At 34.2% G+C, this 24286-nt stretch overlaps 3 protein-coding genes across 3 annotated transcripts; all 3 read left to right on the top strand.

Moving 5' to 3' along the window:
- Nucleotides 1-394: 394 nt before the first annotated feature.
- Nucleotides 395-3224, top strand: LOC145595481 (cytokinin dehydrogenase 6-like). Its single transcript, XM_081651899.1, has 5 exons — nt 395-1200; nt 1526-1653; nt 1872-2132; nt 2220-2482; nt 2595-3224. The coding sequence occupies exons 1-5, from the start codon at nt 603-605 to the stop codon at nt 2914-2916; spliced, it is 1572 nt and encodes a 523-aa protein (XP_081508025.1). The 5' UTR covers nt 395-602; the 3' UTR covers nt 2917-3224.
- Nucleotides 3225-8458: 5234 nt separating this feature from the next.
- Nucleotides 8459-15906, top strand: LOC145595480 (putative glycerol-3-phosphate dehydrogenase [NAD(+)] 1, cytosolic). The gene is made up of 5 exons (XM_081651898.1): nt 8459-9695; nt 9966-10187; nt 13834-14081; nt 14866-15005; nt 15292-15906. The coding sequence occupies exons 1-5, from the start codon at nt 9038-9040 to the stop codon at nt 15410-15412; spliced, it is 1389 nt and encodes a 462-aa protein (XP_081508024.1). The 5' UTR covers nt 8459-9037; the 3' UTR covers nt 15413-15906.
- A 2307-nt stretch (nt 15907-18213) lies between these two features.
- Nucleotides 18214-24058, top strand: LOC145595478 (uncharacterized). The gene is made up of 3 exons (XM_081651897.1): nt 18214-18391; nt 19747-20040; nt 23522-24058. The coding sequence occupies exons 1-3, from the start codon at nt 18270-18272 to the stop codon at nt 23586-23588; spliced, it is 483 nt and encodes a 160-aa protein (XP_081508023.1). The 5' UTR covers nt 18214-18269; the 3' UTR covers nt 23589-24058.
- Nucleotides 24059-24286: the final 228 nt, after the last annotated feature.

Below are 24286 nucleotides of genomic sequence, written 5' to 3'. Positions count from 1 at the left end.
CTTTTAGGACGTATATAAAAAAAAAAATAAAAAATTCACTTATTTAGAATGAAAAATATTCTTGCTCACATTATCTAACTATTATCTCATCCTACTAGATTTTTTGTTCAAAAAAAACCTAAGAGAAAGATTATTTGAGAACAGAGAGAGTATTTCGAAAGTCATAAATGATCCCACTAAGGAGAAAAGGATGGCCTTTGTGCTGGATACTGTTGGGAAAAAGTGTTTGATAACAGATTTGGTGAATATCTTTATTTTGTTGTGGCCTGTTTCCTCTTAATAAAATTGTAAATTGCACATTCGATAGCATCTTACACTAAAATCTTTCAACATAAAAAGAGAGAAAATCTTATAAATTTATTATAAAAAAATTAAAAACTCTTTCCACCAATGTAGTTGGCAGTCTTCATACGGTAAGAAAGAAAGAGAAGTTGACTGAGGCACCCAACATCACCTTTAAATTCCCTTCATTTTCTTGGAATCTCTTACCCTAAAATCTTGCTATAAAACAAACACCTTTCATCTTCGTGTTCATCTTGCAATCTCTAAACATCACAAAATTCATAAGTTTTCGATATACGAGTCGTGAAAAACACAATAAGATGAAGCTTCAATTAACTAATTCTAGTAGTTTTTACCTTAAGGAATGCTTTATGATCTTGTTCATAAGCACTATTATGGCTACTCCTCTTCTACCCTTAGATATTCTTCCACTCGAAGGCCGACTTAGCTTCGAGGAGATACATCATGCAGCCCGTGATTTTGGCAACAGATATCAGTTCCACCCTTTGGCAGTTCTTCACCCAAAGTCAGTTTCTGACATAGCCAAAACCATAAAACATGTTTGGAAAATGGGACAGAGTTCTGACCTTACAGTAGCAGCAAGAGGCTGTGGCCATTCCCTTCAAGGCCAATCCCAAGCCCACCAAGGTATCGTGATCGATATGGGATCGATTCGAGTGCATCATCCAATACAAGTAGTCCGAAATGGAGGCGTCCAACCTTATGCTGATGTTTCAGGAGGTGAACTCTGGATTAACATCCTGCATGAGACACTGAAATATGGGTTAACACCAAAGTCTTGGACAGATTATCTTCATCTTTCTGTAGGAGGGACTTTGTCCAATGCTGGTGTTAGTGGACAGGCTTTTCGACACGGTCCACAGATTAGCAATGTCCACCAACTTCAGGTTGTTACAGGTGTGTTTGAATCCAAAAATCCATCAAAATCAACATGATTATAATTTTATTTTATCTTTCATTTTTCTTTTTCTATCTTTTGGAAAAGTAAAGAATACACTTGTAAGAAAAACATTGGCAAACACAGTAGATAATTTGTTTGAACTTTGTCCTACATAATTATGCTGTTATCTGAAATTAGAATTTAAAAAGTTATTAATCACACCTGGCCTCTTGTTGCAGCTTGATCCTTCTTATCCTGAAATAGAAATACGCGATAAGCCCCCACTAATATTAGTAATAATTATGCTCATACTAGAATTTATTGGAAAATGACTTAATGCAGGTAAAGGAGAAGTGGTGAACTGTTCCAAGAATCAAAATGCAGAACTCTTTCATAGTGTTCTTGGAGGACTTGGACAATTTGGCATCATCACTCGAGCTAGAATTTCTCTCGAACCTGCCCCTAATAAGGTATATACTCCGTCTGCTATCTAACATTGTGACTTAATAAAGGTAAACATGGGAAAGTTCGGAGTTTAACTTACTAAATTTGGAAAGTGGCATAGTATTTTTTCTAGGATGGCCTATTATTTCCAGGAGGAGGAAGTTTTTAATGTATGAAGAACAAATCTTTCTCGGTCCTCTTTATATATCTAGCTAGCTAACTAAGAGAACATCTGCTTATGCAGGTGAAATGGATCAGAGTTCTGTATTCAGACTTCGACACATTTGTAAGAGAGCAAGAACAGCTCATAGCAGCAAAGGAAACATTTGATTACATTGAAGGTTTCGTCATAATAAACAGAACAGGTCTTCTGAATAACTGGAGAACATCTTTCAATCCACAAGATCCAGTTCAAGCTAGTCAATTCAGTTCAGATGGGAAAACACTTTACTGCTTAGAAATGGCAAAATACTTTAAGCATGAGGAAGCTGCTCTTGCAGACCAGGTACAACCAGCTACTCGACTGGCAGTATAACATTACATGACTTAAACTAATTCTTCCCATTTCTAATTACATTTTTTCTTGGTGCAGGAAATCAAGCTCTTGCTTTCGCAACTAAGCTACATCCCGTCTACTCTTTTTGTAGCAGAAGTCTCATACATCGACTTCTTAGATCGAGTTCATGTATCTGAGATCAAACTGCGATCAAAGGGGTTATGGGAAGTGCCACACCCATGGCTCAACCTCTTAATCCCCAAGAGCAGCATCCACAGATTCGCAGGCCAAGTGTTCGGAAACATTCTTAAGGACACAAGCAATGGCCCCATTCTTATATACCCAGTAAATAAATCCAAGTACTACACTACTACATACTAATTGATTTCTTCAACATTAAGTGATTAGCAAATAGCAATTATATGACTCCAAAAAATTACATGATTAAAATTTATGTTTTTTATTTCTTAGGTGGGACAACAGAACTTCAGTTGTTATTCCAGAAGAGGATATCTTTTACTTGGTGGCATTTCTATCCTCTGCAGTACCTTCTTCGACAGGAAGTGACGGCTTAGACCATATCTTGAGTCAGAACAAAAGGATTCTAGATTTCTGCGAATCAGGGCGACTAGGTGTCAAGCAGTATCTGCCCCACTACAGCACACAGGAAGAGTGGAAAGAACACTTTGGTCCAAGATGGGAAATCTTCAAACAAAGAAAATCTACTTATGATCCTTTGGCCATTCTTGCACCAGGACACAGAATTTTTCAAAAGTCTATACCCTTCTCATGACACATATCAATAAAGCTACAATATCGCTAAAATCTTTATAAAAGCAAGATTTGGAAGAATGAACAGAGATGTTGTAGAAAGAAAACATGCTTACTAATTAAAAACTAAAAAGCATTATAATTGAGTATTATTGTTTTGTCACCTCAGAAAACTGTAATTATGAGAGTGACAGTACAGTTGATTAGTGGTTTAAAGCTTAAACATTCCTTTCAAGGATATGTTAATGTATGTAGCCACAATATACATCAAAAGGGGCTTAGGAATTAGGAACCTATATAGTATGATGCATACTAATGATTAAACCAAGCTATTTGTTTGACTTCATGCAATATTGTATTACTACTTGTATACATTGTTGATACTCTTAATAAATGTACATATTGAAGTTATGGAACATATTTTATTTTAAAAACGGACATAGACTCTCAGCAAGCTTGGGCTCAGGTCCTGATGTTGAACACAAATACATGTAAGCTCTGAACTCTAATTGATTCACCTGTCGATTGTAAATACCCAATACCCAATTTTGGGTACAATTTAGGTATTGATTGGGTAATCAAGTACGAGTCAAATTAACAAGTCTAGTTATACTTGATGGGATTCTGATATGATGACTCGTCGTATGAAAAAAAGTTAGAAGACTCCTTTTATGCTTTGATTCATGGACATTTCCACAGTTCCTTGGACCTATCCCTATAAAGTTCGTTTTTAAGTAATTGTTCTTTCAAATCATTCCCTTGGAAACTTACAGGTTAAAGCAACTCAAAATAAAAGTTGGTTCAACAAAACTACCTTTAACTTTCTTAAAATTTGACACCAACATTAAGTTTGTATAAAGTTTAAGCAATCATCCTAACAAAGGAGGTTATTAAGTGAAAAATTAATAAAGCAGGACAGAACAAAAAAAAAGTTCAGGGAGTTGCAGATAGACTTGCATACAGTACCTTAAATAGTTGCAATCGTAAGTAACTTTTTTATCCCAAACGGAGTATACTTTACCTGTCAAATAGTTCGGTTCTGCAGTTTCTTGGACTGCAGGGCTGAGATACTGCAAAAATATACATCAATCATATCAGAAAATATGAGCACAGCTTAAACTCAAGCCAAGCAGCATTTGAAATAGAAGTCAATTCAGTATCTTGATAACAAAATTGAGATATTTAACATAAACTGATGATCGGGTAAAGAAGAACTATGTATGGCTCAACCACAAACTTGATCTAAGACTCTAAGAAATAAACATGTAATGCATTGCAATTTATACAACAAATGCAAAAACATGAAGATGGAATGAGCCATAATCAACAAGTTCAGACATCAAAATTAGGAGTTTTAACAACTGTCAAACACAAAATTGAATTTTAAGGTAAAGACATTGAGGTCAAAACTCAAAAGTCATACTAATTTATAGCAACTAGACATAACTTTCAGACTAGTTAAAATGTAACCTGTTTTTGTTCATGTAATCATGTTTAAACAGTCTAGTTAAAATTTTGGTGATTCATGATACTAGAATAATTGACTCAGTTGATCATGTTCTAGAATCTAGAAATAAACTGCAGTAAACACTAATCATTGCGTGGTTAATGTTATAAAACAAACTCCAGTAATTAATGTGGCTGTTCATGTTATTGAAGCCACACTACACAAGTATATTAGAACATGGAAACTTATCTAATAAAAGAAAGATTGAAGCAACAACATGGAGCTGTAATTTTAGCCATTTATGTACACATTCCAAACAGTTAAGCCACATTAGTTGTTAAAGATGTGGCAAGTTGAATGCGACTCAAAGCATACGATGAATAAAGTCATGATTTTGGACACCTTCATACGATTATTGTTTTGAGTTTTGACCCACCTAATAAGATGCTCTGGTAAACCTATATTCATCCAATAAAGTAGAGATCCAGTGCCTAAGTGTATAAGGACCTTTGCTTTAGAATCTAAGGAAAGGTTGCAAATGGTCTTCTGACAATCCAATGAATGTCACTCATACTGCGCAAGTGCCTAACAAGAGGAAAGATATTGAATAAGGAGACGCGGCAAGAAACATATGGTTAATTTAGATTTGTGAATGATAATAGCATGGAATTGTAGAGAAACTCTTAAGAATAACAAAAGCATAAGGTATAAGCCAGAGTTCTTATATTATCCGGTAAGAAAATGTCTAGAGTTCATCTGATGTATCAAGCTATTCATGCTTCTTGAGTGAGGAACAAACGAATAAGAAGTAAATACGTCAGAGAATGATATCAGTTTGAACAATTTTGAATGCTAAATAGCCTAATTGGAAGTGACATCAAATTATGTAGAATTGTAAGCGATATATTAGACCATAAATTGATATGTTTATGGGAAGACACAGTAATTGTCACTTCTTTGCATGACAATGGCATATTCTGTTTGGAAAACCTTATCCCAATATGCCAACAACAAGTTTTTCATTCTCAAAAGAATAAATAAAGGAGAATGTACGATATTCTTCATTATCAGAAACAAATATGGTAACTATTAAACATGATAAACACTTGTTGGAGGGAGCTAGAGGCATATTATTGGTTGTACAATGGAAATTACGCGGGCCATTGGAATCAGATTCGATTCAGCTCAATTTTGATTTGTGATGAGTCATTCAGTTCGATTTTTACTCTACTTAGACATATCTATTCATGTAAACTCATGTACCTATGAGAAACTCCAAGTTTGTCTTCAAAGTCATCGAAACAATTAGCCACATTAGTCTAAGGTCCAGTCAGAACAACTCGAACTCAGGACATGAACTTTCGGATACAATTTATGTTTGGGTAATGCAATCAAATACAATTCAGTAAAGCCAAGTCTAAAGGAGAACAAACAAAATAGGTTTCAGAGAAATTTTTAACATGTTTCTTTTTTCTATGATACAGCTATGTTATCTGGACACTCTTTTAGGCCCAAGAAAAACGAGAGTAAATTAAAACTGCATATTCTTGTTACATGTACAGTGCATTAACTGCTTGTGTGCTTATCTCTAATTCCTGACATCAATCTGCTTATTCAAAGTGGACTGTTGATCCACTAGCACCAAAGAATAAAACAGTTCATAAAAAAAGTGGTAAATGACCCTACTTTTATTATTTTATTTATGGTGTGTATCCTTCAAGTTTAGATTAAAGAACAAATTCTCTTCACTTGTTAATAACCAACTATGTGTATAGATTTAATCAAAGTCATATCATAATTTATTCCTTAAATTTTTTGAAATTACATGATTTTGTATAAGAATTAGTGAATCTAAATTCCATATAAAACTCAATTTAGCATCAAATCACCCTGATTTTATTCGAAAAACCAATTTATGTATCGTTGAGATGCCAAGACTTCCATCAGCATAAAATCTACATTTAAGCGATGTACTATGTACTTATTTCATACATCATACTCATAGATCTAAAATAAATCGATCACCTCGTCTGGATTTGCGAAAATTCGCAGGCCTGAGTATGATCAACTCTAGCATTGGATTTCTTATACTCTTTCCCATAAATCCCCAATTCGGTCAAGAACTAATCCAAATTCCCTTGTGATTGCAAAATTCGTCAAACCCTATGTTTTACATTTATTCCTATAAGCATTTGTATGACTATATAATACTCCGTACCAAATCTTCAACTATAAGCAATTTCATCTCACATTCTCATGTTACTTTAGACAACAATATCTAGCTTAAACAAATCCTATCGTACACCCAGATGTACCATACATTCAAAGTTACGGAACATTAATTTATTAACACATTGGGTATAAGTGTATAACACTATAAGTGTATAACATATCCTGAAATGTGACATCAAAACATATGACACAAGGCCAAAATCATAATCTAACATAGCATATTAGCATGTACTCAATGAAAAAACTTGTATTGAAACATTTTAGACAAGAAATACACAAGGTTTAAAGGATTATAATTTACAAAAATTGGCCATGAAATCCTTTCGGCAAACAGTTTATTAGCAACATCTATATTGTCAATAACACATTTAAGACCAAAAAAACATTAAACAACATAAATAACAAAATTTTTATAGAATTATAAGACGACTGACCTGATTAACCCTTTCTTAGAACAAATTGAATGCATTTTCATGGAATTGGCCACAATTACAATAATAATTTTGACTTTTACTAATTTCTTTTGTTTGGAATTTAACCAAGAGGGTCATAGATTAATTGAAGTTTTTCTTCATTGGAAATAAACTATAAAATGCGCAGTCCAAACTCCAACTAAACAGATCTTCAAAAATACTACTCGGCCCATCAAAGGTGTCGTGAAGAAAAAGTTCAAATCGGGCCCATTTTGTTACATTTGTAGAGTTGCGGACTTGCGGTAACTATACTAAAAACTACGTTAGCTCCCGTGTCATGCACGGTTATTTTAATTACTCCATATTTTGTTTTATAAATTAATTTATGGCATACAAAATAAAAAGTTAATCTATTTGTAGAATAAATTATATTCCACCGTAATTACATCTTATGTAAAAAGATTATTTATTTCCTTATTAATTCGTACTTAAATGTGTAATAACATGAGAAAAGTAGATATTATTGCTTGTTTATTTGTTTGATAAAAAAAAATTTCTTTTAAATAACTTCCCTAAATAATTGTTTCTAATTAATTAAAAAAAATGCTAAGAACACACCAGGAAATGACACGTGTCATTGCTGGTGTGTCTTTTAGTAATAGTTATTGATTGATTGATTTTAGAGCACCTTAGTTGCAGTAACTATACTAAAAATTTTAGAGCACCTTAGTTGTATTAATATGCTACTATCTTCATTTTACATTTTTTGCAACTTTGAAATATTTTATGTCTCACAAATAATACTCTAAAATTACATAAACTAGAGTGTACCCGTGCAAAATGCACGGGATATATATTTTATAAAAAAAACATTACAAAAATCCAACAACAAAAATATATTTTAAATACGTGAAATTGTTTGTGCTATAGTAATTAACTCTTTTATGTGTCTGGATACTCCGTGTAGCTAGCTATTATAGAAGTTACTTTATCAGTCTTATAGGGGTTACTCTGTCAATGTTATAAGGGTTACCCATTCAGTTTTATTGTTGTTATCTCGCCAATGTTATAAGGGTTATGTGTTTTGTGTTATAGAGGGTTACTCCGTCAATATTATAGGGATTACTCCAATCTGTTTGTCGCAAAAAAAAAAAAAAAAAAAAAAAAAAAAAAAAAAAAACCGTGTTGTCACATAAAAAACATTATGTATGTATCTTTTATTTCGCTGATTATTGAATTAATAATAAGGTAGTTATAAAAAAAAACATTCTAAACATAATTATTATCATTTTATATCTAACATTTTTTAATGGTTATTGAAAATTACCGTGTATGCTATGGGATCTAACTTAGTTTAGAATATTCAAAACAACATTAATCAAAACCATAATATAATTAATTATTTACAATGAATAATTATGTAGTCGTGTGCCTTTTTCTTTACTTTTTGCACTACATGAGAATGTTGAGATCCCACAAACTCAACTACCTCAGCTGAACACTGTAATGCTGAGCTCAATTGTCCAACGCCCAAAACCCAGAAAATTCATTTCTTTTTCTTAGTACAACTTCCCAATTTCCCAGAAAACAATCCCACATTTCCAATTTTAGGATTTCCAAATTCCCAATTCATTTCCACATTGAGTGATCCCACATCATCACTGACGTTTTCTCAATTTTTCGACTTTCGTGCACGCAATCTTCAAATTTTTAATTAATTTTTTTAATTTACAGAAAACCCTCAATTTTACAGCAAATCTCCCAAAATAATCGCCATTGTCGAAGTTTTCGCCGCGTGGAGGAACCTTAAATTGGTGGGGTTAGATAACCTATGTAAGTTTTTGGTTGAATTTTGATTAAAAGTAAGATATAGTAGCTCTGTTATTGTTGAAGAAATCTACCTAATTTTATCAAAATGCTGAATTATTAGTGTTTTTATTGATCTGGGTAGTTATTATTGTATAAATCTTGAACTGGGTTATCAAAATTTTGTGTGGATTATGCATATTTGAAAAGAAGTATATATACATAAAATTGATTGATCTTGTTGGATGATAATGGTGGGAGCTACTGAAGTTGAGAATCATAATGGGTATTCGAATGGGTCGGTTAATGGAGTATTAGAGGAGAAATTGGATGAGCTTCGATGTTTTCTAGGTAAAGCAGAGGGTGATCCTTTGAGAATTGTTGGAGTTGGGGCTGGTGCTTGGGGCAGTGTGTTTGTGGCATTGCTGCAAGATAGTTATGGTCAGTTTCGAGACAAGGTTTCGATTAGGATATGGAGGAGACCGGGTAGGGTAGTCGATCGAGCAACTGCTGAACATCTGTTTGAAGTGATTAATTCGAGGGAGGATGTGCTGAGGAGGCTAATTAGGAGGTGTTCATACTTGAAGTATGTAGAAGCTAGGTTAGGGGATCGTACATTGTATGCTGATGAGATTTTGAAAGACGGGTTTTGCTTGAACATGGTTGACACCCCTATTTGTCCTTTGAAAGTTGTAACAAACTTGCAAGAGGCTGTTTGGGATGCTGATGTTGTGATTAATGGTTTGCCATCAACTGAGACTCGGGAGGTATTTGAAGAGATTAGTCGATTTTGGAAGGAAAGGATTACTCCACCGGTCATTATTTCTTTGGCAAAGGGTATTGAGGCTGAATTGGAGCCAGTGCCGCGGATTGTGACTCCTACTCAAATGATTCACCAAGCTTGTAAGATTTTTTATTACCCATCACACTCTTATTAGAATATGGTTATTACTTCATCTTAGTTCTTCAGCTGAACAGAACACATGACCTATCTAGTTGTAGTAGAATTTCTTATTAGAATATGGAAATTAAACTGCTAAGTTCCCTTCAAGCATAAGTTTTCTGAGAGCCACCTGTTCAGGTGTCATTTCGAACATCTGTTAATTGACATCTATGTTAGTTCAAGTTTTTGCTTACCATGATCTCTAAAGTCCCATTTATGATTTATGGCAGCTGGAGTTCCTTTGGAAAACATTCTCTATCTTGGAGGGCCAAATATTGCCGCAGAGATTTATAACAAAGAGTATGCTAATGCCAGAATTTGTGGAGCTGAGAAATGGAGGAAGCCTCTGGCCAAATTTCTGAGACAGCCACATTTTATTGTGTGGGATAATGGTGACCTTGTCACACATGAAGTTATGGGAGGTTTGAAGAATGTCTATGCCATTGGAGCTGGTAAGTAACTTTACTGCTCATCCTTGATGTTTATGTTTTTAAGTGATTCCGTGCACCATTGGTTTGAGTTACATTGTGATTCTCCGGTAACTGGAGTTAAATATATGTGCTGTCGCAATATGACATAACCCTAATAGGCATACAGTTGATCAAATAGAGTTTAGACGGGTAGGGAATAATGCTGAATATGTTTTTTGTGGAATTAAGTATACCAACTTTGGACATAATATTTGTTTTCTTTAAGAAGGCTTCGTTTAATTTGTAAATGTAGTGTTTTATTTTATATTTATTTCGATAACAACAAAACTCAAATCCGAAAGGTTTAGGGGTCGGCGAACAGCTAATATGATCTGTCATTTGCAAATGTCCATGAAAATTGGAGCAGGAAAAATTTGTTAAGAAAGTAAACAAAGTAGAGCGCGATAGTCAAAGTAGGGCAAGATAGACTAGATAAAACATAAGGAGTTAAAAGAAGTCGGGTGACAAATGAAACTCAAAAATTGGGTATGATTGGTTATGAAAATTAAATCTGAAACATTTACAAGTGGAAGAGATCAAATGAAAAGGTTTGGAAGAAGAAAGTGAGTAAAAGTAAATATGAGTGAGCTTGAGAAGTTAGTATAATACAAGGATTTATGTAAATGAAAAGAAAAAGAAACTAAAAATCAATGTTTATAAAATGTCATGCATATATTATCTCCTTCCAGTGTGCCCTACCCAATGCCATATTTTCTTTAACCTAGTGAACTCATATTGCTCACAATAACCTTCCTCCAAATTTTCGTTGGTCTTCGCCCCATACAATCCCATCATTTTGCCACTCTTCAAACTCCTAAGCGGTGTATCACTCAATCTCTATCTTACATGACCAAATCACCTTAATCAATTCTCCCTCATCTAATACTTAATAAATGTAACCTCTCCTTTCTTCCTAATTACCTCATTCCTTTGCCGATCTTTCCTATTATTACCACACATCCATCGCAGTGATGCATCTTCGCTACATTCATCTTTAGAATGTTACCATGCTTCACAACCCAAGATTAACTTAGGGTTGAATTGCCATCATAATTTTAGGAGATCTCTCCTGCCGCCCTACTTCCAATTCCGCGCATTAATACCGTCTAATGAGATCTCCCCTGCCGCCCTACTTCCAATCCTGCTAAACTTCCCATCTGTGTCCATAATCTCAACTTGCTTTCCACGTATTCTTTCATCTTATCAATACACACGTTATCATCTACAAACATCGTGCATCATGGTATATCATCTTTAATTAAATTTGTTAATTCGTCCATAACTATTGTAAAAAGGGATCAGTGAAGATCCTTAATTCAATTTTAATTGGGAACAATAATACATATCCTTAATGATGTCAACATATTTCCGCGAAATGGCTTTCCTTATTAATGCCCACATAATTACTTCTCTTGATACCCTATTATAGACCTTCTCCAAATCAATGAAAACCATGTGTAAATCTATCTTCATATCCCAGCAGTTCTCCAATAGTTTTGTTTCATAAGGTTAGATTGCTTCCAAAGTTAATGTTCCCAGCATCTGAGATCTTTACACTCCTTTACCTTTGTTCAATTACTCATTTCCATAATTTCCATAGTATGACTTATTAGTTTGATCACTAATAGTTTGCACAAACTTGGACATTGTCTTTGTTCTTATACAAAAGGATAAAGGTACTTTTCCTCCTTTCTAAAGTTATCTCATTACTTCTCCAAATCTTGATGAAGAATGTTGTCAACAATTCGATTCCCCTCTCTCCATACATCTCCAAACCTTGATAGGTTATCTTTCCTATCTTATTCAACGTCGTTTTGACTTTTCCCTTTTGAATTCTTTGCATAAACTTTTGATTAGCCATATTAATAGAGATACTTATATCTCCAATTTCTAGTCCTTAGTCGCTATTGAATAGGTTATCAAAGTAATATTTCCATCTATCCTATGTCTCCTTATCTCCAATCACGACTCTTTGGTTGACATCCTTCACACACATTATATAGTGTCTTCCTATTGCTCATTTTAACAAGTATATAACTATCTTTATCTTCTTTCGTAACAAGCTTACCTTTTTTGCTTTCATCTCGTACGCCCTTTCTCATTTAATTTAATTAATTTTTTTTATAAGACAGGTAGCTTAATTTTTTAGTATTGAGTATGTTTTATTGATAAATTAGATGATACCCGAGTCATGCTCGATTTTTTAAATTATTGATAATTGAAATATTAAAGTTTCTAGAGAAATACGAAGTATAACACAATAGTCAATTATAATGATAGTCTTAAAAAAAAAATATAATAATAATAAATAAATTTAATGAATTTCCAAAGCAAATTAATGCTTCTTAAAAAAAAGCAAAAAAAAAGTAGAGTTTTAGGAGGGAAAATTCCCTCCAAATAAAACTCCAATTTAGTATAGAGTAATAAATTACTCCCTCCGTCCCTGAAAGAACGACCCATTTGGGTTGATTACGTGGGTATTAAGAAAGTTAAATAAAAAGAAGTAAAAGTATATTGAAAATATAAATTTACATGGGGTTTGTAAAAAATAGAGATAGAATGTAATAAAATTACATGAAAAATCAAATTTTTATTGGGAAAGCTAATTTTGCGCAAATATTGTTGCAAATTGGTAGGTGTTTTAATGCAAATGGGTCATTCTTTTTGAGACTAAAATTAGGCCAAATGGGTTGTTCTTTCGGGGACGGAGGGAGTATTATGATTAGGACACATGTCTAGCTTCTTCTAGCCAATTTATATGTCAAAAGCTTACATCAAGCTTAGTAAATTGTCATTTAGACACCATTGCAAAAAATAAGCACTTCATTTGTGGGATTATTCTTCATATCTATAAGCTCTTCCATAAAGCAACCTTGTAACAGAGCATGACATAGGAGGTGCTCTTCTATCAAAAGATACACACATCTCAACAGGTCCTTTAGTATTTGCAATGTTGATGTTAAGCATCTCATTGGTAATTTCTGCTAACTTCCAGTGGATTGGAGGCTTTCTTTGGCTTGAGAAATCGTTGAACATCCAAGAAGTTTGTTTCTAATGTCACTACCATGTAGAATCTTTAGTTAGCTTGACAATTCCTACAGTTTTCAGGAATTGTCATTTGCATGATTGTGTGCATGTTTTGGGCTCTTGGAAATTGGGACACGTTTCTTTGTTGTAAATAAATATGAATCCAACCTTTGTTGTCAAGTGACACAGCTATCATTCTTTTCCCTTTCTCTTGCAAAGCACATTTCCACAACATACTCTATTCTTCCAATCATGAGCAATAAGTTATGTGATTCCAATTCCTTACTCCCTAGCAGGAGCATGTGGGAGTGATTTTAATATTGGGAAAGATTGCCATCATGTTAGATAGACTGTGATGGGATAAATATCATATTCAATATAGTGGGTTTTCCACAACACTAAATATTTGACTTCTCTTTCTTTTTTTGATTTCTCCTTGTAGCCTGATGTACCTTCAAAGGCTTTTATGCATAGTTGAGAATGTTGAAACCAACATTTTCCTTTCAAATGTTGGCTAACTATACATTTAATTTGTAAGACCTACATTGTCCTGACTTCAATCTGAGAACTTTATTGATGTATTTTCATGTGATTTATACAGGAATGGTAGCAGCTTTAACAAATGAAAGTGCCACCAGTAAATCTGTATATTTTGCACACTGCACATCAGAGATGATATTCATCACCCACCTTTTGGCAGAAGAACCAGAGAAACTTGCAGGTCCTTTGCTGGCTGATACATATGTTACCCTGTTGAAAGGTCGTAATGCATGGTATGGCCAAATGTTGGCTAAGGGTGCTCTGAGCCTTGATATGGGTGACAGCATCAAGGGCAAGGGTATGATACAGGTAAAGGAGAAATCTGTACAAATCTAAATAGTTTAGATATAGGTCACATGAGACTTATTTCTTCACATCTTATTTTTGGGGCTGAATATCATGCAGACTATATTCTCTCTTGCATGCTGGTCTAGTTCTATGTAGCCTTTTTTATAGGTGGTTGAATTCGATATTTTTTTTTGTGACTTTGATGTCTCTTTTGGTGGTTGGCTTGGTTGCCATGAGATTATCAATGACTCTTGATGTTTATTGGATCTGTGTATTTATGAATTGGGCATTAAAAGAAGAAATTAGGTTTAGTATGGAATGTGTAATGAAGAGGAATAGTCGATTAGGCAGTGCTCTACATAATTTGCAATTTGTTAGTTTAGGCAAACTTTGGGGTGGGTGGTTTCGGTTAGCTTCTGAAATCGAGTGTACCTGCTTTATTATTCTTAAGAAGAGTCCGAGAAGGCTTCAGATGTTATCTCTAGTGAAATTTAAGTCCACATAATGTCTTTAAGCTACCTATTTGTTTTTTTTTTTTTTTTTTTAAATTTATTTTTAATGTGGGCAATTGGTCTATGATCAAACTCCTTGTCTTAGGTTGGTCAATGGTAAAATACTTAGATGGCTGTGGCATCAGGTCTTTGCATAGATGAGTATTTGTGTTGCTTGGTGCTTTAGCCAGGTGTTCCACAGGTCTTTATATTCATGTTTTATGTTTACACTATTTCTTCTTGTTCTTGCTTTTTATTTGCTCTATTCTTTAAGCAATACCCATCAAAAATGAAAATTTTCCTATTCCCTGCAGGGTGTCTCTGCCGTGAAAGCATTTTATGAATTACTTGGCCAACCCTCCATCAGTGTGTTACATCCTGAAGAAAAGAAGCCTGTTGCTCCCGTTGAACTTTGTCCCATCTTAAAGAAACTTTATAGCATACTTATAACTAGGTAAGTATCTAGCTCCTATTTGCTCCACGATTTTAAATCTCAGATGCGGTCTCAGAACCAGCTTTGTAGGCAATGCAAGTGGTATTCGGCTGTTGTGGCCTAATATTTTGGTTGTGGAAAACTCAAAATCCTTTATAATGCGGTCACAGTGCGGGGATGCAGCCGTAATTTAATACCATGACTTGCTTATGTTGCTTGCAATTTCTGTCCATAATCTGTATGTTGTTCTGCAACCAATATCTCACGATTCTCACCAGAAATGATTTGCATTGTCTTCTATGTTCAGGGACTTCCCTTCTCAAGCTATACTTCAAGCGTTGAGAGACGAAACAATGCATGATCCCCGGGAACGCATCGAGATGGCACAGTCCCATGCATTTTACATACCCTCCCTTCTTGGGCAGTAAGAATAGCACCCGACTTCTGATATAGCCATTATGACACGTTTTGTGAATGTGCGACGAATCACCTTATAGAGCTCTTGTGCGATATCATTCCAGGATATCTTGTCGAAGAAACCAGGGTTGATTAAGTGTTTGCATACATCACTTATTGGCCGTGTTTAACTGTGTTTAGATTGCAATGATGTAATAGACGATTGAGAAGTTTGTAGTCATATCTCATATGTAGTAACTGTGCAGGGGGTTCTCCCTTCAAACTGTCAATAACTAGATAAGTTAGTAGCTCTTGTAGTAGATGATCATCTATATCTTAGTTCATTTATTTATTTGTTGGTAAAATTTGTGCATTGTAGCTGAATAAACTCCTCCATTCACTCCATTGAGTCCTGTAAGCCCTTATGAGTAGGTTTTATAGTTTTGATGGAGTTATCCAACATTTTGTATGGTTGAACTTTATTCTTTCTATTGGTGTTTTTATTTATAAATTTTAATGCACAGTACACACCTTGGGTATTGATTTTTTTTTTTTTTGTAAAAAAATGAAGCTTATAAACAGATTTGGAGAGTTGTGGTTAAAAGTTGATAGAAAAAAAAACATTTTAATTGCTAGTATTATAAAGATTCTTGACAAATAGAGAAAGCTAAAATGTTCCATAAAATATTATAATTATAGATGATAAAAGAGAACGAATCACTACAAAAAGAGAACCAATACGTCATATTTCAAGGGTAGCATGATCATTTTGCAAGTTTTGAAAAATTGAAATACAATTTTTGAAAATTTGAAATACAATTTTTGAAAATTTGAAATACAATTTCAGAGGATGTCAATGTGTCAAACCTCAAACCCGTTATAACAACTCACATCCCGTTACTTATGTGTCAGGGTTAAACTTTCTTTGGAACATGTATCAATGGTGAAAGGTGGAATTTTCTTTGGAACATGTAACAATTGAGTGCAAGTGTGCAACAAAGGAGTTGCTAGTCTTGTCTCCTTCTCTCTTTCTAAGATTGTAATGAATTTGGTAAAGAGAAGTTGCAAGTCACCATTATATAGAATCCAGGTGGACAATTAGTGGTTACAAATTTTACTATTCCACTATGTTTTTTTCTCCCTTTTTCCCACAATTTTCACTTTCCCCGCCAAATGCACTTGTTAGGCACATATGGGGGTGCTTATGATGCGAGTCGAGTTCGAGTTTGAGTTTGGGGTAGCTCGACTCGACTCCGTTCGTTGAGAAATCAAGTCGATCTTTGGCCGAGTCGAGTTTTGACCGAGCTTTGACTGAATCTGACCGAGTCGAGCTTTGACCGAGTCGATCTCGAGTAGTTTGCAATTTAATTTGTCTTAGTAAAACTCTCGATTTGGTGTAACATCTTTTCATTCTCTTTAACATCTTTTCATTCTCTTTAATTTTGTCATTTAAGAGTACATAAATAATTTTTATTATTAATGTATTATCTAAAATAAAAGTTTTTATTTTATTTTATTTTTTAAAAATCAAAATATCTTTATTTTTGTATATATAATATTATATGAAAGAATTCGAGCTTCTTACAAGCTTTCGAATCGAGTAATGATCAACTCAACTCGACTCGTTAACATTTCGAGTCAATCTCGAGTTCGAGTCGAGTTTTGACCGAGTCGAACTCGAGTTACTCGCGAGTTGTCTCGTCTTATAAGCACCCATAGGCACATATCCCATGCATCACAGTTATGCATTTATACTTCCTCGTTTACAACTAATCTATTAAAAGGCGTTTCTAAAAACGTCTCTACGCCACGTAGAACCCCTCACTATGCCACGTCACTAACTCAACTCTTTATTATGCCACGTCAGCTACCCATCTATGGATGACAAGGTTTGAACACTAGACCTCTTGGAAGAGATATTATTGTCTAACCATCTAAGCATATAGCTCATTATGTTTTAATGTTGCACATTAAATAATATAATACTATAAAAGTATTGAAGCTGCACAATTATAAAGTAGTATCTCGGAGCAACGCCCGGGCTACTCACTAGTTTTTATCTTAAAAGGTTCTCATTTTATGTACCCACTTCTACTTTATTCTATTATTGACACACATTTAGGGCTTGTTTGGCATCATTTTTGGTTTTCAGTTTTCTGTTTTTTTTAAAACCAAAAACCAAAATCAGGAAACAAGAAAAAGGTGTTTCCACTTTTCTGTTGTCAGTTTTCAAAATTATCATGATTTTAATAAATCTATATATTTTTTAATTCATTATGTGACATATATAATGCACTTTTAAAAAACAAAAAACCAAAAAACAGAAAATCACAACGATGCCAAACGAACCCTTAACAATTTCAGTTTTCACTTCTTCTTCTTCTTCTTCTTCTTCTTCTTCTTCTTCTTCTTACCTATTAAATCATTATAAAAAATGTCATTCGGCACCGTGTTACGATCTCGTGCAATTGTGCACATATCGCACCAGCACGTTTGTTAATCAGTAAATCATCAATTCCTTGCACGAGTGATAGAGCTGGCAAACTCTGACATGGCACGAAACACGACCGAAAATCGGCACGACACGAACACGAAGTTACTGATAGAAAACACGAAATCGACATGACACGATACGAAACCAACCCGAACACAACTCGTTTAGATAAAGTGGTCAAACTATTTCAATCATCCTATATTTTACATAGTTTTTGATAGATTTTGTAAATAACACGAAATTTGGACCAAACACGAATATGACACGACACGACTTTTTGCCAACTCTAACAGTACAGTAATAGATTTCCCCCCTTTTTCAGTTTTTCACAAGTCACGTACTACCAATACTGGGGTGGAAGTGGAGGAGACGTTGAAAGACGAAAAAGAAGAAAGATGTCGTTAGTGGATTACGCATCTTCCGACGGCGAAGAAGAACAAGAAGACGCACCCATCAAACAACCCCCTCAACCTTCCACCACCACCTCCGAAGACGCTCCTTCTCAACCAAAACCCCAGTAATTCTTCTCTCTCTCTCCTCCCCCTTTTTAATTTGAGAAGTTTCTAAGTTTTTGTCACTAGGGTTTCCTTTTTCTGCTCAATTTTGTTTGATTTTTGTGTTGTATTGTTGTTCAATTGTTTCTTTGTACTGTATTGTGTATTGATTATTCTATTGGTTGCAATTTATAGCATAAAGTTTTGTTTTAGGTGAAGAAATGTGTACTGGGTCTTGTTGTAATTGATGATTTCTTTTGATTTTTCAAGTTTGGAAAACTATTATTTGTGTTATTGGAGTTGTCAATGTTGAAGCTTAACTGCGTAAGAATATGAAAAATGTGATGTTTAATTTATGGGGTCTTTATAAATGATACAGTAACAAATTGGGAGTTTTGACAGTGTTTAAGCTTTGAAGTTTCTCGGTTTTTCAAAGTTCTTTAGTTTTCAAAGACAGTTATTTGTGTTATTAATGTTGCCAATGTTGAGGCTTAAATGAGTAAGAATATGGAAATGTAACGTTTAATTTATGGCGGTCTTTATCGATGATAACAAATTGGGATTTTCATGAATGTTTTAGCTTTAAAGTTTCTCGCTTTTTGGAAGACCTCTTTTTTTTTTTTTTTTTTGGATGCTTGGTGTTGTTAAAAAGTTCACCTTATGGTTAGTTTGTTTAATTGCAGTAGTTATAAGCCATAGTAACTCACTAACTCCTAAGGAATATGATTTGAAGATGAGGTTTTGATTTCTTCCTGTGAAAATTCTAGCTTTATTTCTCTTATTCATTGCGTAACTAATTTACATTACTTTGAGGGAAGAGTTATTATTTGGTTTCTCATAATCCTTTTTTTGATCCTAGAAACTGGAATTACTAGAGTACACAATGACATGAATTCATCGTTGTAGCAATTCCTCTATGGAATCTTTCATTGAAATAAAGTCATATTTGTTAATAGTTGAGAATCTTGAGATACTGTAAACACAACTTCTGGGTTGAATAAACTTTTCTGGCCTAGTATTGCCAGTGTGAAACAATAATGGAAAAATCTGCAACTAATTTACTTCTTTATGTCAAGTATAAAGCTGTGAAGGCTTGGGGTATAATGCCTGGCTTAGCGGTCAAAATATGTCCCTCTTGATGAAGAGAATGGTTTTAAGTAGTAGGTCATTTGTATCTGAAATAGATATGTTATTTTGTTTCCTTTCGTCATTTGATGCAAGCTTTTATTACCATTCTTAGAGTTCTGTTGGATTGTAGAGCTTTTAGTTGGCAATTGTATTCCCCTATTGAGTGAGCTTATGAAGTTATTAGTTGTATTACTTCATCAGTTGATGTGATATGAGAGTTTCTTGACCTTTCCAAAGCTATATTTTGCAGATCAATCAAACCATCATTTAATCAACCATCTAAAGATGTCTTACCTTCACCTATTGGGAATCTCCCTGATGCTTCATTGCTCTTAAGTTCTCCTATCTCATCTTTGCAAACTGGTAGTGATCACTCTTCTCGAGTTGCGGCTGCTATGGCTGAGAATGCATCACGCAAGAGAGAAGCAAATGGGTCAAGTTCTTCAAATATCCGTGGGAAAATTCCAAGAGGGAATCTACCACACACGAAGGATATTCCAGATACTAGCAGTGGATTGTTGATGCCTCCTCAGCTTCGTGGCAGGTGAGTTTTGTTGTGAAAATTTCTGGCTTACCATTACTTTTTCTTCTTCTTTGTTGGCATGGTTACCAAATTAATATAAGAACACAGGGTGGAGCTCCTTTTTTTGCTCAAGGTGAAGCACATTAGTCAGTTTCTTTAGTTTATATTGTACACCTCACTTCAATGAGGTGCACCAAAGCACACCCAAGGTGTGCCTAGGCGCAGCAGGATTTTTATCGCTCTAGTGCTCCTTTAGCTTTTTTATACATTGGTCTGTATATAGAGGATTTTAGAGGAAGATGAAGGATGATGAGAGTTTTATTTTACTTGTTTTATCGTATTAGCCCTGGGTAGTGTCTAGCTTCTCTAAAGCTGGGATTGTTGATTAACATTTAAGCTTTAGGAAAGTCGTAGTCTAGGCAATGCATAATTAGTCGTCAAATTAAGTCAGAGATAGCAACAAGAGGCTGTAGAGGGGAGTTAGTCTATATACAGAGGATTTGTATCCAGCATTCCAGCCGGCAGCACTCTTAAGGCTGGAATTGCAATAACGATTATTGATAATTTAATTACATTCAAATCACAATCATCTATCAAACTTCCCCAAATTCACTTTTACCTCAATACTATATATCTGCTTTTCATTCTATAACAAATTACGCCAAATTTGTAGGATGCTATAGATTAGGGACTTGTAGGCTTGTAGCTGTAAACTGCATGTAATCTATTCCCTATATACTTGACAATAACTTTGACCAACATAAGATTTTAGGCAATTTTATTGACTTGTTAAATTATGTGATTTTTGTAGTCTCTTGTTTGAACTTGAGCATCCATGTCCGGCTAGGGTATATACTCAATTACCCAAGTGTTTGACTCTGCTATTTTGTAAAAAATCTCCATGGCTTTGGCCCAAAATGAAGAGTCAAGGTGTCCTGCTGCTCATGTAGCTTGTAGTTGGGTATTTCTTTTTAGTATAGTTGATTGTGTAGTGGGGTACTTTACATAGGTAGTTGGCAGTGAGTTTTATTTATTGATTTTATTTAGTGGATAGTGGTTTTTGTGAAGTTAGTTGATGCCTATGTTGTTTAGACTTTCTATTATTCCATTTACACTCGACACTTCGACAAGGCAAGGGGTATGAAATGCATACCCAACAAAAGAAGAATTTCAAAAAATATGAGGAAATAAACTCAAGGGTCCATAGTGAAGACTAGAAAAGTTGAAGTAACATAGCCATTGTATGGAATCAAGTGTCCGACAAGGGTATTAATGTAATTGTTTGTTTTCATCTATTTTATTCAAACAGAGTTTCTTCACTATGGACCCTTGAGTTTGAATGTGTCATTTACTTAACATTGCTGGAAGCACCAAGCATGTGAAGTCTATTGAGCGTTTTTTACTTTTAAGTTTTTACTTTTAAATTATCTGATGTGTGTAAATGTTAGATCTTAGTTGAATTACTAAGATATAATTGAATTTTCTGCTCTATATATTACTTTAAATGAGCTATGAAAAACAAAGTGCTGACCAAAAAAAAAAAAAAAATTACCAAAGAATTAGTGATTAAATATTTCCATTTTTTATTGTACCTTGAATTAGTGATTAAAGATCTTATTTCCAACAGTATAAATAAATAAAATAAAAATACCTTGTTCTGTACTTCTATTGTAGGCTCGATTTCCATGATATGTAAGCTGAAATGGCCTTCCTTATGTGGCGAGTTTAAGAATGCCTATTTCAAGTGTATTTTATTCAGAGTCCTTGGATGATTTGATGAGTCTATCTTATTATGGTTTAGTAATTTACCTATATTCTGCACATGGGTTCAGATTTAGAAACAGAAATTGATCTTTTCAAGACAGATACATCTGTTGACTGGATGGTGTTGCAGGTACTCATGGAGTGTTTTGATGAGGTATATGGGACATGACAATAGTAGTTGGTTTCCCAAAAGTTGCCTTGTTTATTTAATGTGTTTGGGAACAAAATGGGGGATTGAATTGGGAATTATATAGAAATGCCTTATCCTTACCAATTTATTCCCCTTGGGCTATGGTGACTTGTATTACACTTGGAAATACTAGTTTAGGTATAAAATGACACTTTTATTCCTAACTATGAGAGAAAGGAGGATCCTTAGCTAGGGAATTCGAGTAACTCATAGGTTTGAAATGACACTTTTATTCCTAACTATGAGTGAAGGGAAGAACCTTACTTAGCTAGGGAATTTGAGTAACTCCTTATTAATTCGCTAACTATTTTTGTTGCAAACTAAACAGGGGAGTGACAATTATTGAGTTAGTTTCCCATCACTGATACCCATTATTTCACCTTCAAACTCCCATTTTGCCTAACACCCTTTTGGTGACTCAAGGTTTATAGGACAACTTAAGTCATCCTAAGTGAAGAGGTAACGGTGGAGAATCTGGAGATAGTGGAGTTGCTTGGCTTTGTAAGTATGTCATAACTTGGGCTGGTATGTCATTAAGCATATATTCTACTGATAATTGAAGACATTGCAGATATCTATAGTAGATGAATCATAGATTTTTTAGAATGGAGGGTAATATTTCATAGAAAGGAACTTTTGAGCTGTAAGAGACTGGTGCTCTAGGTGTCTTACACTATTACATTAGCAGGTGTGCCAATGATAGCTCGTAGTGCTGCTGCTAGATGACCGAGGCAAGTTGTCTCATACTTTTAGCCTTTTAGGTCATCTTCCAGTTACAAGAAATTGAATCATAGGGTTATTTTACTGCACAAGTTGAAAAAAAAAAAAAAAAAATTAAAAAGAAAGAAAGAAAGAAAGAAAGAAAGAAAGAAAGTGAAAAGCCATGCTATATATTATATAAGGCTGGAATCTGGAAATATTTACCCAATTGGATATGGCTGTAAGCTGTACTCATGAACAAGTTTTTCTCGCAGTTATTTAGGCTATTTAGGGGTGAACTAGTTCTTAGATTGTAGAAACTGCTTGTAATATCTGTGTGTTATAGTTATTATGTTTATCTGTCAAAAAAATAATATTATAGTTATCTGACCAATAGTATTGATTTGAAACCAGCAAATTGGTTCCCTGTTTCATCTTTACGTAGGAGGATTGATTGAGTAAAGCTTTATTGATCATGATATTCAAGAGAAGTGTATCTTATCTTAGATCAAGACGGATGGACAAGATGATGTGTAGAGGAGAAAGTTGAAGAGAGAGGGATGTTCATAGTTACACTTGAAAATGATGTTTGGAAAGCCTTTGGACTTTGTGACATTAGGCCAAATACACACCTTTAATAATAGGCTGCCTTTTGTTGGAGTTAAGTGCTATTAGTCACTATATGGCAAATGCTATTGCAATCGTCATGTTATGGTGTATATTATTGTTATGTTTTTCTGCTCTGGGATTCTTTTGGTGGAATGTTTTTTCTTAAATTTTTTGTACTGTAGTAATTTTCATCGAAAGTTTGCACAAAGTCCTTGCTTAATCTTTGATTGATTATTGCAGGAGCAATGTTGTCACAGAAGATATCAACAAGCTTTTTGTTAGAAGAAACTCTCAAGGAAAGACGTAAGCTTTATGGAGAGTTTATGATGTCATGCCAAAGAAAGTTCCAAGCTTTCTATGTTATAGGATTGTCATGCCTTATATTCGGCTCTGGGCTTGAAAGATTGCTGTTAACTTCTTACTCCTGGTACTCCTCATATCAAGGTCCATGCCTTATTGTTGTCTGCAATAATCATAGGTCATCTCTTCTCCCTTTGTAAGCCGATTGTTATTTGCTTCTGATGATGACACATTTTGTACCATAGCCATGTATTTTCTAGGTCTGGTGAATTATGCAACAGATTTTTGTAGAGTTAGTACACTGTATTCTTCCGCTGCTCATTGTTAATTGTCGTCTATTTAGGCTAATATTATGCTTAATTGTCGCTTGATGACTGTCTGTATAAGTCACGACTTGTCCTAACTTGTTAATATTTCATTGCTTTGTAAATAATCCATCTTTGTGGGATGAAGGGGACATCTGGTTGCTACTGAAAAAAGGGGCATTTGATTATAGGTCATTGAATAATTGAGTTGAAAATTTTGAAATGCTTTCATTGTTCCAATTTCCGATAATACCTTTCGAAAATAACATTCGAAAATAACATACACCATAGTATTTTATCCTAAATAGACCTTTGTAATTCATCTAATACTACAATGAGGAAGTGGTTTGAATTAGATTCTTGTTGTAGTCCAATTACTATTGTAAAATTCTTTAGTAAT

The sequence above is a fragment of the Chenopodium album genome, chromosome 19, assembly GCF_948465745.1.
Source record: "Chenopodium album chromosome 19, dcCheAlbu1.1, whole genome shotgun sequence".
NCBI lineage: Eukaryota > Viridiplantae > Streptophyta > Magnoliopsida > Caryophyllales > Amaranthaceae > Chenopodium > Chenopodium album.
The sequence above is the reverse complement of the archived record's forward strand: the minus strand, read 5'-3'. Positions and strand labels throughout refer to the sequence as shown.